Source organism: Pundamilia nyererei, unplaced genomic scaffold, assembly GCF_000239375.1.
Source record: "Pundamilia nyererei isolate P.nyererei 1_Seehausen unplaced genomic scaffold, PunNye1.0 scaffold00069, whole genome shotgun sequence".
Taxonomy (NCBI): Eukaryota; Metazoa; Chordata; class Actinopteri; order Cichliformes; family Cichlidae; genus Pundamilia; species Pundamilia nyererei.
In genome coordinates this window covers 2,493,904-2,510,948 of record NW_005187470.1, presented here as the reverse complement: position 1 = coordinate 2,510,948, position 17,045 = coordinate 2,493,904, and the positions used below count along the sequence as shown (strand labels likewise).

The window sequence follows — 17,045 nt, the reverse complement described above, 5'->3', positions numbered from 1 at the left end:
CACTCCATCAGACCTGTTAACAATGATTTCTTCTTAAAAATGGCTCCTCGACATCCACCCTACCACTGAGACCATTTCTGATGAGGCCTCAGTGAGCAGCACATTAGATTAGGTTCTGTTTTTAATGCTTGAATGACTTATATGACAGTAGCCTAACAACAACAACAACAACAACAACCAAACACATTCCTCTAAGGAGGGAAATCTACATGGAATACACTGAAAAAAACAAAACTATTTCCAAAGAAAAACTTCTAAAAAAAGATGCAAGAAAATCTGGCTCCTTGGAAACAAAACATAAAGAAATGAGGGAAGTTTCGAGACTTTTGCACAGTCCTGCATCTCATTTATTACATGCCAAGACATATCACATATCAAGACATATCCATTGTTTGACACAAAAGATTGTGATTAAAGGTTGAGCTGGCAGCTCTTATGGTATTCTGCTCTATTCACATATAAAGCTTTTAGTTTTATAAACCTCAAAGAAAATGTATGGTGAAACTGACAATGGTGCCTAGAGTGACAGGATTTTGGTGCTTCAGCCACCTGATACGATTTTAAATATATCTATTGTCTAGATTTTTGTGTGTATCTGCTTAAAAACTTTAAGTGCTTTAAGTGGACTGAGTGGATTATATCAAGCTAGGCCATGAGTGTTTTCCTCAAACTTCCAGCACAAACAGATTTTAGATGCTACAGTAATTTCCCCCTTTAACACAGAGCAAGAGAGCAGCTGACATATTTGTTCTCTTACAATGAGCCAATTTCAAAGCGATTTATGCACCCATCTCACACGCTCCTTTTACATCGTCAGCACTGAAGGTGACACAACATTTTGCCTCCAAAACTTACAAAAAAAAAAAGAATAAATGAATGACAAACTTTCTAAATTAATGCAGTTCTCATTCGAAGCAAAGATTTGTATACCCATACCAATTCCATTTCACACAGAGAATTTCAATTTCAGACATATATATAAAACCCTTGGAGAAAGAGATGTCCTCTTTATTCTCTAAAGTTGTCATTTTGAACTGAATTAAGCCCACTGGGGGCTAAAATAAACTAATTTAAGACACGCTTTTCAGCAAAAATAGTTAATATGTTAATGCCTGTGCAGCCTGCAGGAAATAAAGTCTTTTCATGCGTGAACGCATTCAGATTGCACTGATAGAAAATGTTAAGAAAGGTAAGATGCATCTCACTGAGCCTTGATTTACTCCAAGCATTCCAGTACGTTTCATTTTGGGTTTAGTTGGCAAGAGAACCTTTTATGGACCACCTGGGAATAGGCACTTATTACAGCTTACTATACCACCTTAAAAACTGTCTGGCTAATTCGACTGCTTGTCGCATACTGATGGAAAGGACACATTTTCCTGGCAACTAAGCCCTCTCTGTGAGTGCTTTTGCACAGCTTGAAACCAGCTAGAACCTCAGAGCCTACTACAGATGTTCAAAGCACCAGTGCAGGAACTGTTGTCAGAATCGAGCAGCACACATGCTTTTAAAGCAGCGGGATGATCCTTATCTACATTATAGCAACAACTCTTCCCGCTGATCAGCAGTCCATTCGCAAACATCGGGGGGGCTTGGCTGTCCATGATTATACCAACAGATCAATAGTAATGACCAGAGGACCATGCACTGAGCACTGGCCTTCAATAGTTACTTACCGACACAGAGACAATTTTATGTTTGTAAAGTATGTAAGGAGCAGATCATTAAGCTGAAAGCAGTGACATTTACACTGCATTATGCTCAATATCAGACATTAATGACTAGGAAAAAACACAACAACTTCCTGCTACATCCCACACAAAGTGTCCCCCTCATCATCTTTTCCTGTACGGCCATGCTGAATTGAACAGCGGCAGACAAGCGCACATAGACTTCTGCACTATAAGTGTGTAAAAGCAGCAACCTACAGAGATGGAAAAGGTAATGAAACACGTAGTTGCAGATACTCAAATTGCTGCTTGACGCCGTCTCCAAAAATGAGTCAGTCTTTATAGGCTGCTATGTCAAAATACCCAACTTTACAACAGATATAAGCATCTTTATACCCTGGAACAGCCAAAGTCTTGTGGGTTTTTTGTTGTTTTTATAACTCATCTCTTAAATGTTATTAAGCCGCCAGCTGTCCCCTGAGCTTCAGTCACCGAAAAGCCACTAAACCTCCTGTGGTGCCTTTTATTTTAGCATTTGAATGCTTTTATCTGAGTAGTAGCTCAGCAGCTCATTGTTTTGATCAGTGAAATGCTGTATTTCATTTGTATTTTTCTTAGTATTAATTAGCAATTAATTATCTACACAATCTACAGATGCAGCTTACTATCAAAACTTGCTACCCCCTCCTGAAAATATGATCACTTCTGGCTTCAAAATACCAACAAGATAGTAGTAGGAAAGCATTGTGTACTAACATGCACGATCTGATATCCTCGTGTTGGTGTTGTTCCCAGATCATCATACTAAATGTTGCTCCAGGATCAACATTGCAAGTGACCAATCAGAATGTTGTGACGTCATACTGTTGCGGCTTCGGGAAAAACCGGCGTAAAACAAAAAACTGTACTTAAGCTGCGAGAAACCGCCTCTGTCCGCCGATCAACGGACCCTAACCCTAACCGTAACCGTAACCCTTTAATAAACAGTAAGCAGAATTGATATTGTCCTTGCAACACTGGAATTTCATAAATGCACGAATGGCTTGGCGCGCAAAAGAATAACGTCACAACAATGTGATTGGTCACTTGCAATGTTGAACCTGGAACAACATTTTCATGATGGTCTGGGAACAACACCAACACGAGGATATCAGATCATCTGTACTAACATAGTGGCTAAATTAATCTAATGATTGGTGGCTAACTATTTTTCACTTCCTGTGGTCGCTCTCTGCCAACTAAATTCAATTACTACTGCTTTATTGAGACAGGGATTTTATCTTTAGTTGAAATCACAGGTCCGTACGTGAGAATGTTTGTCTCTAAATCAAGACCAAGCCAAAAATAACCCCAGAACGCACGGTGCCTCTAGCAAAACTCTTGGCTCTGGAGCATCTCTATGGTTGAGCCTCGTCTCTGGGTTGCCACAGGCTAGCCTGTCTGGAGATAAGCATGTTTCTAATTAGCCACCTCTACACTGTGCCCTTCACATGTGACATTACTACAAAATGACCAAAATAAACAATAGTATGGTGCTCAAGGGTATCATTAAACCTTTGGTGTAAATACACGACTGTGTCGTAGGGAAAAGACAAAGACAGGAAACAAGACTGAAAACTGATTAAACAATAAAACAGAAATAAGGCCATGACACTCTATGAAGATGGGAACCCTGAACATCAGTTCCAGTCACATCTAGGTGACTCAAGCTTAACTTGTTGCAGAAAACAAGAACAATTTCTACTCTACTCCACTCTACCAGAGACCCTTTACTGTGAGCCCACACAAGGCTGCCTTGGGGAGGCAGGTGGTGTGTGTGATTGCCTAAATTACCGAACCATGAGTGAATTTACTGAGGAACTATGGGTACAGTTTTTGTATGTGCGCGCTCTCACCGTGATGATTGAAGAGATCGCTGTGTACGATGTCAATCAGGCAGTCCAGCTTCTGTTTTACCAGGCGACCCACAGGGACTTTAAGGATGAACTCTGTAAACAGCTTGCTATGGAGACACAAAGAGGACAATATAAATTAAAAAACAAAACAAAAAACAGTCCAACTGATTAAGCTCGTCTATTTGTTTTCTCTAGCTTGGCTTGTAGCTGTTCAACGGCATGTAATGTTGCATTAACTAGGTTTTTATTTCTTTTTCTGGGGCATTGAACACAGTAAACAAGATTTAGATAACTGAGTTTCTTGGGTGAGTTTGGATACAGGAACTTTCTTATTTGGGTACGGCACTTCTGTTTTGCTGAAACATTTTCTACTTTGTTTAAAGGTTTCATTATATCATGCGGTATTGCATATAACTATTTTTCTTAAACATACTGAACAAAAGCAAGTCCTAGAAATGCTTTGAAGCTTTCAGCGCCACAGAATAGCTTCATCAGTGGATTTTAGTGAAATGGATGACGACGTTACTTAAAAAGCTAATCACAGTATGCCCGCATATGTTCTGCGACGCGTCTAATAAGTCTAAAGACGTGGGTGCGTGTAGACCTTTGAGTTTGTTCCTATGACTCACATTGCCATTATTCTGAATGTCTTCTGATATTTAAGACGCTTGAATGCAAATGAACTCTACTGAACTAAAAATTTATAAAGTCATTAGTATAATCTAACTGCATTGCAAAAAAAAACAAAAAAAAACACACAAATGAAAAAAGAAAATGAAAAGATACATAAATCATAAAAAGGTTTTCCTTACAAATAACACATTTATTAATCAAAATCCACATTTGAGCACAGATACAAAACATGCATAATGTTTCTCCCCCATAAATGAAGAAGCTTAATGCTCATTATGCTGGCAAGCTATGCCTCAAGGAGGGGAGGCAAGGTTTTGGAAGTCGATGAAATAACACCCCCCCCCAACCCCCAGGGCTTCAGTTTAGTTGCCTCCAGCACAGCCACTCAGCCAGGTTTGTGCTAACAACAAGAGCAGCTGATGCCACCTTTGCTCAGACAGGAAGATGAGCCAAGCCTGTGATTTATGGCATTATGTTTCATAAGGACCACAGCTTTCAGGATTAAAGTTAATATCAAAAGCTTCTCTCATGGCGTTGCCTTTTGAACCACCGAAATGATAACAAAGCATCTAACGCTGCTCGCTGTGCTGTCTCGCGTTATTTTTTTGGTGGGTGAAAAAAATAAAACCAGGACTTCTTGTCAAATACAAAGTTTAATGAATCTACAAAAAAGGGGCACTGTAGTGCAAACTCTCTACAACTAATGTGTGGATAGTGAATAGTATATGGTTCCTAGATTAGATGAGACTTTTTGAACATGTTGATCTGACTAAATGAAACTGAAGCAATATTACGTAAGCAGAGGGGTGTGATCTATAAACTGTGAATTAAACTGAGAGGCAAAGCAATTTTTTTTTTAAATCCAGGGAGCTGTGAGTGCCAAACATAAAAAAGAAGCATAATAAACGGACTGAATATGCTGAACAACTGTCTTCCAACTTTAACTAAAGACTTTTGCACTATTAAAGCTCAGTAACAAATGTGGAAATAGTGGAGTAATAATATGACAATAGCAAGTTATTACCAGGTAATAACCAAAGTAATATTCAAGTAATAACCGTGTAATGTCTTATATGAAATTCACAAGTTTTTCAGATTCAAACTCATCTGAGCTTTTTAGGAGATACACGTGTGGTATCAAATTGAAGATCCTACGTCGCCTCGTTCTCGGGTTATCACAACCACAAACTTCAATGCCGCCCATCTGCCCGCTTGCCTGACGAGGTGACGAACTACAAATTACCTACAAATACTTTAAGGTAGGTACACTGGGAAAAATGTATAGCAAGCCAGGTTTTTAAAGGAAACAAAGAAAAATTATAAGTAAATGTGTAAGTATAAAATATGAGTAAATAAATAAGTAAATGTAAGTATTGTGTAAGTAATTTTACATGGTGCATAACAGTATTTCCTCATTTTACATCATAATTACTTTTCTGGTTGCAGGCCATATTATGGACCTGAGTGTACCGAGTCTTGCGTTGCAGGACTTTGCAGGAAAAAAGAAATGTATGTAACTGTATAAAAATCTAAGTAATGGATAAGTAAATTTAATTAGTGCCCAACTTCTGAGTATTTTATAGGAAATGAGATAGAGTATAATTTTACATAGTTTGTAATCAATTTTAAGTACTGCAGTATTTTCTGCTTATTTTTTTGCAGAAAAAGCTTTGAAAAGTACAGCGTATTTATGATGTAAGATGAGGAAATATTGTTTATTTTTCCACAAAATTACCATAAAATGAGACACTACTTAAAAGTACATAAATTTAGTTAAAATTATTAAAATTATGTTATTTGCAGCTCCTTTTAAGTCTAATCCACAATCCTGGCAGACTAGCTATTCTCAGTTCCTGTTATGAGTTTATGGCAAATCACATATACAGATTTACATTACAGTACATTATTTAAGTTGCTTTAGTTGGCTCACAATTGCTGCTACCTTTGCATGCCACTTTGCAACCCACCTCCCTTCTGGCTCCTTTTTATCCACCAGCGTATTACTTGTTTTTACTCATTTCAGCTCTTTTCTGTGCATAGGCTGTATGGATAGATGGACATCACAGCCACAGTGACATCATCCACTCTCCTTGTCAACACCTTTGCATTTAAACTGCTACAGATGGAATCAATCTGCTTTTGATTATAGTGGTTGTAAGTGAATTAGGAAAATGCTACTTCAGTCTTTACTGAGATTTATTAAGACTCAGCCTAGTTACAAGTAACTGACTGACTTTTGTCAGTGTGGCCATCTTTTTAATGCAACTCTGTGTTAGAGGGTTATAATATTAGTAGTAGTTTACAACATATGATCATATTCTAAAGTCAAATGTTCTGTTTGGTCAAACATGAACATGAATTAATTATTTAATCCATGAGCATGTTTGTATTTTATATAAAACAGTATTAAGCTACAGCTGGCGACATGCGCAGTAGACAACATAAACTTAAATAGACATTTGAGTGGAGAGTTTCCAAGGCAACCTGAACTTCTTTAAGCAGCAACCATCAGAGCACAGCTAGTGAATGTTGAGTTTTTGAATAAAAGCAACTTAAGGTGGAGAGGCAGATAAAATAAATAAACTGTGCTTTTGAAAAAGCACAATATTCCAATAGCCTGTCTTAACATAATCTGCACATGAAATTTTAACAAAAGCAATCGAACTGAAGCAAATGACTCTTTTTGTTTCTTTGCAAAAGATTTAAGCATTTTTCTGCTCTGCTCTACTACTCTGTACGATCCCTTATTACAGAACTCCCACATAGAAATCTTGAAGTTCACAGAGAACTGTGTGATCTGTTTAATGGCATGTTCACTTGTATTAATGTTTAAGTCTCTTAGATAGCTGTTGGTGTCACTTTAATGACATTAAAGCTTAGGAATATGTAACAAAACATGAAATTACCTTAGTTCCTTGGGATCAAAGACCAGCTTGACATCATTGACGATAGTGGGAATGTATTTCAGTGCAGCACCCTTTACGAGAGGAACAAAAAGAAAAAATATGACAAAATCATTTCACATCTTAATGCATATAGCATGCCCTCAGTGAGCCACTAGAGGAGTCAATAAACAAGAGTTTTAATGTGTCATTATTTAATATTTGCAACAACCTACCAATACCAATTGAAATCGCTTTCTCTCTCATGAATGCGCACACACATGTGCACATTTTCTTCCATATACATTACAGAGATTGGAGGTTAGAAATTAATTAGACAATTGACTGATAAACAGTTTCATGGACGAGCGAGGATGGATGTTTCTGATTTATCTAAGGGATTTAGAGTTGACTTAGTAACACAACCTTCAATATACGACTAGAAGAAATGGAGAAGAAAATGGAAGAGGTTAAAAATCCTAAATAAACCTGACAGAGAAGTTGCAGGAACTTTAGGAATAGCCAAATCAAAACTCTGGTACAGTGTTAAAAAGAGGACTAGGTGATGGCCATGGGTTCTAGACCTCAGGCAGTCATATTGAAATACATTGGATTTGAGCTTCTGAAAATGGAGAAGTATAAAAATGGCTATGATCAATCAATTTTCAATTTTGACTGTTGACCTTAAATCCAGTGTGGTGGCATAACATTTTAAAATGGCATCATTGCCCAAAAACATATGGACTTAGCCATAACCATGTTTTACTTTATGGTAAATTAACAAAAATAGGATCTAAATTTGTCCATCAATAGTGTCAGTAAGTCATCAAGCACATGCATGCAAAGGTTAGTAACATAACTGCTATGCTTAGCCAAAACAACAACTTCTTCTCTAACTGACTGCTGCTAAACTTCAGCCAGGGTGGGTTGTGTCTTTATACTGCATTGGTGCATTTCAGCCATTGTCTCTCATTGCAATGGGGTTACAGGTGTAGCACATTGGATATTACAATCCATTGTTTTTTTTCTAAACTGTTCATGGTTTATTCCTGAAAACATGTGGAGGAATAATTAGCCATATTAAAATGAGGTTGGCAAGAGAGCAAATACTGACTTTAGTAAATGATTTCTAAATATTGGATTTTGTGAAGGACACATTTTTGAACAGCAGAGACTAACTGCAAAGTAGGATTCAGAATGATTTTTTTCAGGGATATAATCATGACTTCCAAACAAACTCCTGCTGTCATCTTAATACGATCTCATCTTATTAAGTATTCTATATTTCACATTCACCTCTCTCTGCAGGGAGAAAGAATTAGGCAGATTTCAGTGGTGTTTGACTTTGATTCAGTTGGCAATTCAGCCTCTATTCTAATAAAAAGTCATCTGCATCTGTTAATGCTTTGTGCATGTGCATGTGTGTGAGAGTAAGAAACAGAAAGAGAGAGAATGTGTGTGTATTTATTAGATTTTCAGCTGCATGTGTGCTGGTCTGTCCAGATGTTCATCAGTACTCCAATTTTTTTTTCCAGAGAGGCATAATGGGACTACTAATTAGCTTCCACCTGTCACAGTGCTTTCACACGGGTGGATTTGGGAAGAAACCAGGGTTCCTCGGTTTCATGGCCGTTCCTCAAGATCAGTTTTTAATTTACTGACAGTAAAGCTAATATCTCACCCAATTACACAGCAACTGACTCCTAATTGACTCCTGAGCTCCTCATATGGTTGAGTGTGCACATGGATATACTGTAGGTGTGCCAAGGTGCATGTACCCTGTGATTATGTTATCTCGAAAAGCATAGCCGTGGGTGCGCACAAGTGTGCACGAGTCTGTGTGCGGGTCTTTTAGAGTATCTACACAAATAAACAAACATCCTTGTGTATCTGTTTCTAATCTGGGGTCGCCGAGTTTGAGGTCAGAAGCAAGTAAATATGGGGGGGGAAAGAGTGTTTAAAGGTAGAAGGAGAAAGAGAGTGAAATAAATACCTTAAGGAGCAGCTAAAGAGCAGAAGGCCAGAGAAGACCCAAGCATCAGGACAGTCAAGGTCAGAGTGAAATATAGGAAAAGGAAAAACACAAACACACACAAAAAGGTATAGACAAACAACAGAAATTAACAAACACACTTAAAAGTACAGATGCAAGAAAAGCCAAGTTGTTATCCTCAATAACTTCATTGTGTAATACACCCTAAACCTTCTTCCACGAGTTAAGAGTTCTTCTATAGTTCGTGCAATATATACATTTATCCTTTTTATTATCTTTTGATAATTGATTCCACTAATTACTTTCAAGACAAGTCAGTTAATGTTCTGAAGATGGAAACTTAAGCCAAACATTGCTGCATGTTTCGAATTCCTAGGAATTTGGAATAAATACAATCTCGGTTATGATTATGAGTCTAAAATCAGGAAATATCTGACCAACCAAAAGGAAAAAACACAACGTTTTTATTGACATGTTGCTGAGAACCCCCCACCAAAAAAACAAACAAAACAAACAAACAAAAAAGCAGCAGTCTATAAATGAACTGCTGTATGAGGCCACAGCTAGCATGCAGTTAGTCATCGTAGCTTAGACAGGAAACAGGTGGATAACAGATAGTGTGACTAAAGATAGTACCTCTAAAACGCATTAACAATATCCTGTTTATTTAATCTTTTCAGAAGGTTACAACTGTGAACTTGTGACTCTCCAGTGGATTATGTCATGAATTATATCTTAGTGGGAACCAAAAATAGTCAAGCAAATAACCCATTTAATACCTCGACTGTTTCTGCTTTGAAACGTGCCTGTATTATGCCCGTGTACAGTCTTGTGATTTTATTTAGGAAATCTGAAATGTAGAATGGCTTTAAAGCTTTAATTATTAAAAATAAATACAGTTTTAGTTATGTGTTTCTTTTTGATCTCTGACCTCTCTTCAAACTCGGTCTGACATCCTCTGTTTCAATCCTGAAAAGCCAGCTCAGCTAAAACCTGAATTATTGGTGTGATAAAACAAGTAAATGGACGGCTACAGAGTGCTTTTCACACACACATTCATACAAGCATTTTTGTCTATTTGAAAGCGCTTTATTTTTCTGACTCTGCATCAATTTCAAAATCCTAGGTGGCTTCCTTCTCGACGTATCGCATTCACAAGAGTTTTGGAAAACTTTAACCTTGACCTTGAAAGTCCAGGCCACTGAGATTTGAACCTGTTGGAGATTTTGAAGCTCCTACGTTGCTTCGTTCTCGAGTTATTGCATTCACAAACTTGGGTGTCCATGTCACCTGCTCACGACAATACCCCATCAGGCTGAGGGGTACACTGCAATCACAAGCTGATATATCCACATGTGGCTCAGTAACATGAATGGCCCACAAGCGCTGGTATTGGCTCCCAACAACATTTGGGAATGCTCTTAAAGGTGATGGTGGATCTGGGCATCCCTGAGCTCCTGGATAGCCTGTGGCACTGGCAATGTCCATGGCATTAACGCCTTTGTCATCAAGGGGCTGCCTGTGCATTCTGATCACACGATTCTGAACTACATAAGGTCTGACAGTGTGGCAGCAACACACCTGCTGATTTTGGTGTTCTCTGACAAATGGCAGTTGAGCTGCATTGGTGCTGGACCCACTAAAGGATGCAGATGAGTCTAGCAGTCTGTTCAGAAACATGCACATGACCAGACTGCAGGATGTCAATTTGTAGGGCCCTGGCAGTGAACCTTCTGCTCCTGCTTTCAAAAAAGAGCAGATACCGGTCCTGCTGCTGGATTAAGGCCCTTCTACAGCTCTGCCCAGCTCTCCTCTTGTAACAGCCTGTTTCCTGGTATCACCTCTACTGTCTTGTGACTGTCCTGGGAGAGACAGCAAACCTTTTTGCAACAGCACGCATGGATGTGCCATTCTGGAGGAGGTGGCCTACATTTGCAACCTGTGTGGGCTGCAGGTACTATCTCATACTATCAACAATGACAAAGAAAAAGCAAAACTAGAGAAAACCAGTCAGGAAGGACAAAGAGATAGCAATGGTCTATGGTGAGACCGTGTAGCTATTTGGACCAAAACAACTGAAATGAATTCACAATGGTTTATTCTTTCTATCTGGACAGACTGACATCCCTGAAGTGCGTGTTTTCATTCACCTTTGTTTGATAGCACAGTGATGATTAGATATGGAAAGCAGAGAAAGTGAGTCAGGGAAGATGAGCTGCAAAGGTTAGACTTGAACCCAGGCTGCTGCATCAGCTTTGCAGGCACCAGTGAGCTAAACTGGCACCACTGATATCTCTAAAGTTTAATTGACTTTGAATTATACTATGCTAAATCAATACTTCCTTAATTCCTCTGTATTGTCCCATTTTCTCACAGCATATCAAGAAGTCATTAATTACTATAACTACTACTTTAAGTGGCTAGATTATCTTTCTCAGATTCTCAGCTCTAACAAGTTCACATAAAAAGAAAAATCTGCACAGAGACACGTGAAAAAGACGTGGAAAACAAACACAGTGCACAGAACACAGTAAGCAGCAATGATCTGAAGGAATGTTAGCATTAATATCTAATAAACTGCTGTCATAGTTTAAATCTAACAAGGCACATTAATCTCCAATTACAGAATCTGTCATCCCAAGATAATCACATAAGATTTATTTACTATTCACAGTGCAGCAGATGATTCTTGGCAGTGAGGTTGAGCAACAGTATGCAGTTGGACTTGAGTGGTAATCAGCCTACCTTCACCATGCCAGTGTTCTCTGAATTACTGTTCATCATATCATTAAAGGATGTGAAAAGGTTCCTCAAGGACTCCATGAAGTCAGCCTCTCCTTTGTTCTCATAGAGCCTGGGAGGAGATGAAGTAGAGAATTACACTGGCAGATGATCACAAGGCTGTTGTGCGTTTCATCCCTGTGTAAACAGCCCCACCTGCACTGGAAATGACAAGGGTTTGATGCTTCCCTGTTAAATCATTAAAAGCAGCCAGCAGAAAGGCCCTGTTTTATCAATGCAAATATTCCTGGATCAGAACCAGAGACATCACTCTTGCTGCCAGCCAGATTAGCATTTAAAACAACATGACAAGACCCCGAAGCACCTGCCTGCTGTCATGCGGCAACAAAAATCAGAAAAATTAATGATCTATGCTAATGACTTTCCCAGAACACTATACAAGGAACAGAAAGCAAATGTCAAGCAAATATTAGGGTTCAGTGGCTTTACTTTCTCATATTTTCTCCAACTCGAATTACTAATGTTCCTTCCGCTAGCTTGGTTATGTGGAACAAATGCTGCCCACAGACTGTAGCAACCAAACGCCCATGATCACACTACAGCGACAGAAAACGCTTTCCCCCCATTTTTCCAAGTGTATGAGAACACACAGAAAGAAAGGACACATAATCCTTCAAAGATGAAAATCCTTAGCGCTCACAGAGACCGTAAATCTTAACAAAACTGGTCATTAAGTGGAAATGAGCCGAGCAGCAGCAGCGGCTTCAAAAAATTTAGCGTTGCAACCGCTCAGTTTTACAGAAATAAAATCAAAACTCGCAAGAGAAACTAAAACTGTGCAAGGTGAAATGGAGGTAAAGTGTTTAAATTCCCACTCCATCAGATATTACTGGCCTTCTGCACAGACGTGGGTTTTGTGTGGCTACAATATCTCAAGGGAATGGATGTATTACATGGTACAGGATAGCCACTGTTGAGGGCTTACAGAAATCGTGGGATTAGAGGCATCCGTCTCAGAGCTCCCGCAACAACAATTACTTAAAGCCGCTGCTCACCTGCAACACTAAGGAGCTCAGTGAGCCCTGGAAAGCTATAACAGTCGAATTGAATGAGGTGGGGGCAAATCTACAATTAAGGTGTTCTTCTGCACTTTCATAAAAGTTCTTCACTGACCCACAGTGAAAGGCTAAACATTTGCTGATGCAACCTTGGCACCTTCTTGTTAGGCTCCATCAAACCTAACTTTAAAGTTCATAAGAATTTAAAATGATGGCTTGCAACCAACCAAAGAAACCACTCTGACAAGAGCTAACACAAAGTGGGACCACCATAAAGCTTGAGTTTTCTTTTTCTCTCTCTCAGATATCTACGAAAGAAGCCACTTGGCACAAACTGGAACATAGAAAAGAATGGCAGTGCTGTGTTCTGTGAGGTAAAGGACAGAGTGTCCTCTAGACATTGGACAGAAAACCAATCAAACTCTGCACACTTAATTAGTCCAGGATCATACATCAGGCCTTCAGCCACCAACAGCTTTATTTCACGACTCTTGAATATTATCATTCATTTAACGTCCCCACAGCCTATTATAAATACATCCATAGAAATGACCTCATCCAAAGACCATTGGCTTTTACTTGTTTCAACTTTATTACACCGGAGCTGAGGTGTGCTGCAGAGAACTCGGTGTTACAAAACGCATTGATCTTTTATAAAAGACGACTGAAGCCAAGAAATTATTTAAAGGAACAGCAGCAATTAAAGAGAAAAAACTATAAATTTAGAAAGACCATCTTAAAAAGTTCAAAAGCTTGCTTGCACTTTGATAAGACAGCTTATCAGACTCATACTTGAGCACAGTTACACTGAAAATACTCTTCACAGTAGCTTTATAACAAAACTGCATGCATTATGATGCAATGTTACACTTTGCAAAAAATAAATACCACACGTACTGGTTAAAGAGGACTCTGGATCGGACGATGAACTTGAAGATGTATTCCAGAGCTTTCATGGCCTTCAGCAGCTGTTCTGTCAGCTTATCTGCATTGTCCACGTAGTTTTTCAGAACTTTTGTCAGCTTCCTGCAAATAGAAACACAGAGTGTGGATAATGTGTTAATCATAAAGTGGAACACGCATGTTTATAAATGTTTCTGTAAAGAAATTAAACTCACGTGTATGCCAGTGTAGCACTGAAATGCTTTCGAATGTAGGTCTCCAGAACTGGATTAAAGTGCTGGAACTTTCTGTCGGCTATAAGCCCAATAATGAACACCTATCAAACAATAAAGACATAGTTATTAAAAAGTAAATTAAACGCACCAGGAAGGCCTAACTTAATAATTCAGAGCCCCCCAAAACTACCCGTCTTGCTCAATATATCAAAACAGATTGGGAAATTAAGCAAGGTTGCATTTGGGCAGAAAGCCATTTTCTTTCAATTCTCTGCTCTGCAGATAATCTAGGAACTCAACAAAAAACAATTACTACCAGCTTTCTGTGAATGACAAAAACTGCTCTTTTGAACTGCATGCTAGACAAGTTTCAGGCTAATACTTTGAATCCCATTATCTGCAGCCCATGAGAGGACAAGGTTAATAATCATAACCTGTTTTTCCTCCAATGTAAAGTCTTTTTTATACTATATATTGCAATAAGCATGTGAGCATGTTCAATAAAAATGCTTCACAGGCACTAAGAATTCATGCAAATCAATGCAGCAGCTATCGAACATCAGTGGCAATGTGTGGAGTTCAATGTTAATGTACAGCAATGAAATAAAAACATTTTAGAACTAAAACAACATAGCCAAAAAAGCAACCAAAAATTGCTTTGTTCATTTTTAAGGGCAGAAAACAGGTAGCTGCATACAAATTAGGGTACCAAACAGAGCAGGGATGCCTGTCAAAAACCATTTTAACACATGAAGTATTTCCCAAGTTATTATATTTGCTTCTGAGCTCCAAACATGTCCAAATGTTTATTGGCGCTGACAGGGAACTCTATTATAAATTATGCGCTGCCGTTACAGCGGGATTCTTCCTTACCAAGGCATCAAACACCAGAGTATCAAAAGTGTCACTGTCAGAGTTTTCCATCATGATGTTGAAGAGAGCATCCAGAGTGTCTTGCAGAAACTAGAATGACAGATGCACGGCATGTTATGGCAGGCCAACAATGAGGCGTTTCATTCAAAAAATAAAAAATAAAACATAAAACATGCATATGCTAAGTCCTAATCTCACAGCAAGTCCACACGGTTCTGTCAAATAAACCGAGTCAAGCTGATCATGATTTCTTTCCTCTGGCATGCACATTCAGTTTGTGTCATTAAAGTGATAACTAACATTAGGACAAACTAATTCATCCGGCGTTTAAAGGAATGACAACAGCTAAACCGATTGTGAGTCTTTGGGAGATTTTTAACTTTTGTGTAGCATTAGGGAAAACTGTGCAATAGCATTTTTAGGTTTTTATATAGACATTATCCTATAATGATTCAAAGCAAACTGATAAATAAAAATAGAGAAATACACAACAAAAATATGTTTATCACCCCGGCCCTAAATACGCCTCTATCATTTGAATGGCGCAACCAAAGTGGCAAGTGAACTCCTGCTGTGACGGTTCCATGCTACCCATTACGCACCCTTTACAGCTGTTAACATACACCAAAATAGTTCTATGAAGAGAGTGATCATTTCCCTGTCAGCAGCACCTCCAGGAACGCTAACTATATACACCCTTCCTCTCTGGGGAAACATGCTCCATTTACTCAGCCAATTCTGCAGCAATGTAAAAACAGATGTAAAAGTGTCGGGAACAGAGCCATCACTCTCTACTGCGCTTGGTCTGTCATCTCAGAATGGATGAGATTCATCATCTTCTCAACGAGAAACCAACACATTGTACGGTATGCGGCGTTTAAAGTGCAATTCGGTCTCACAAAGGCTGGACCGCATGACAAGGACAACGGCGCAGTGACCTTTTCGCTCAAACGGTGTCACATTAGGGAGATGGGAAATAAAAAACAGAACAGGAAACATTTTTAAAAAATGTGTTATGAACATATTTGTGCTTTATGTTACCTACAATGGGGGAAAATGAAATGATGAATAAATAATGTATACTCTTTTGATAAATAGTCTTTTAAATGCCAAGATGAAAATGCTATCTAATTGCCCACCGACAGCCTTGAAGCGCTTTGAAGCAATTGAGTGCTAATGCGGTGGTAATAATAATCACACTCCTGTGGTTTAATGAACTAGTCCAGCTGTGGTAGACATCTATCTGGCCTGATCAAAACTGTCTAGGTGAAGGACTTCTTTAGATAGGCTCCAAGCTGCCAGGCACCCAACCTGCCCCTGCAAAACTTTCTCTAAATAATGATTATTCATCTGCCCCATGCTGAGCACTTAAAGGCCCTGCCTAAATCTCTGACAGCAGGTCATCTCCTCCCTGTCTGTAGACAGTGTGGGGTACTATGCACTCCCTCCTTGCTAAAGCCATTAAAACAAAAGCAAAAAAAGTGGCAGCCAATTCCTTATGACAGGCAGCGACATCATTTGTGAAATTGCTGCCAGGAAGCTGTAGCTTTCAGGAAGAGTATGCATCGTTTGTGACTGCATGTTTATGTGAACAGCTGTTAAGATCTGTTTTTCGTCCATTTGTGCCGATCTCTGTCAAAGCAAAGGAATTAGGTACATTTGCAAGGCGATGAACATTGCAAAAGAAAGTGAGACGCATTTATTTATGTTTACTTAAGCTTTGACTGAAAGCGGTTTAACTCAACCGAGCGGTAATTTTGGGCCTCTGACCTTCACAACCTCGCCACCCTCCACCTTCATTAGCTGACGTAGATTCTGCTGCAGAAGGCTGGTGTTGGAGCGCCACTTCAGCAGCCCAAGTAGGTCCACTGGAAAAAGACAAAAGGGAAAAAAAGCTGTCAACACAATGCATAGCTTTCACCCAGAAAATAGTAACGGCGGGTAAGGAGAAAAAGTCCACTATTTGCTTTTAATGAGATTTAGGTCTTAGCATGTTTTTCCAAGACGTCGCCATAACGTTCACGTCAGTTTACAAATTTCCCAAACACAAGGTTAGCAATTTTGTCCTTACAAAAAAAGGAAAAAAATCCCTTTGAAAATGGACAGGTGCAAGAAGTGGACAGAAAACGAGTGAAAAAGTTTGGCTCCTTGGAGACTAAATATAAATAAAATTAGTGTTTG

At 38.9% G+C, this 17,045-nt stretch overlaps 1 protein-coding gene across 4 annotated transcripts in view; it reads right to left on the bottom strand.

Moving 5' to 3' along the window:
- The window catches only part of dock1 (dedicator of cytokinesis 1), a 195,263-nt gene that overhangs the window by 120,436 nt on the left and 57,782 nt on the right, over positions 1-17,045 (bottom strand). For 2 of the 4 annotated variants that reach the window (XM_005736499.2, XM_013911672.1), the window contains exons 19-26: positions 16,635-16,732; positions 14,865-14,954; positions 13,992-14,092; positions 13,771-13,899; positions 11,819-11,927; positions 9,074-9,085; positions 7,105-7,175; positions 3,566-3,672 (exon numbers count right to left, since the gene is read on the bottom strand). In XM_005736499.2, the coding sequence (XP_005736556.1) occupies positions 3,566-3,672; positions 7,105-7,175; positions 9,074-9,085; positions 11,819-11,927; positions 13,771-13,899; positions 13,992-14,092; positions 14,865-14,954; positions 16,635-16,732 (717 nt within the window). The remainder of the gene's footprint in view (positions 1-3,565; positions 3,673-7,104; positions 7,176-9,073; positions 9,086-11,818; positions 11,928-13,770; positions 13,900-13,991; positions 14,093-14,864; positions 14,955-16,634; positions 16,733-17,045) is intronic. The other 2 variants (XM_013911671.1, XM_005736500.2) reach the window with 1 other exon arrangement.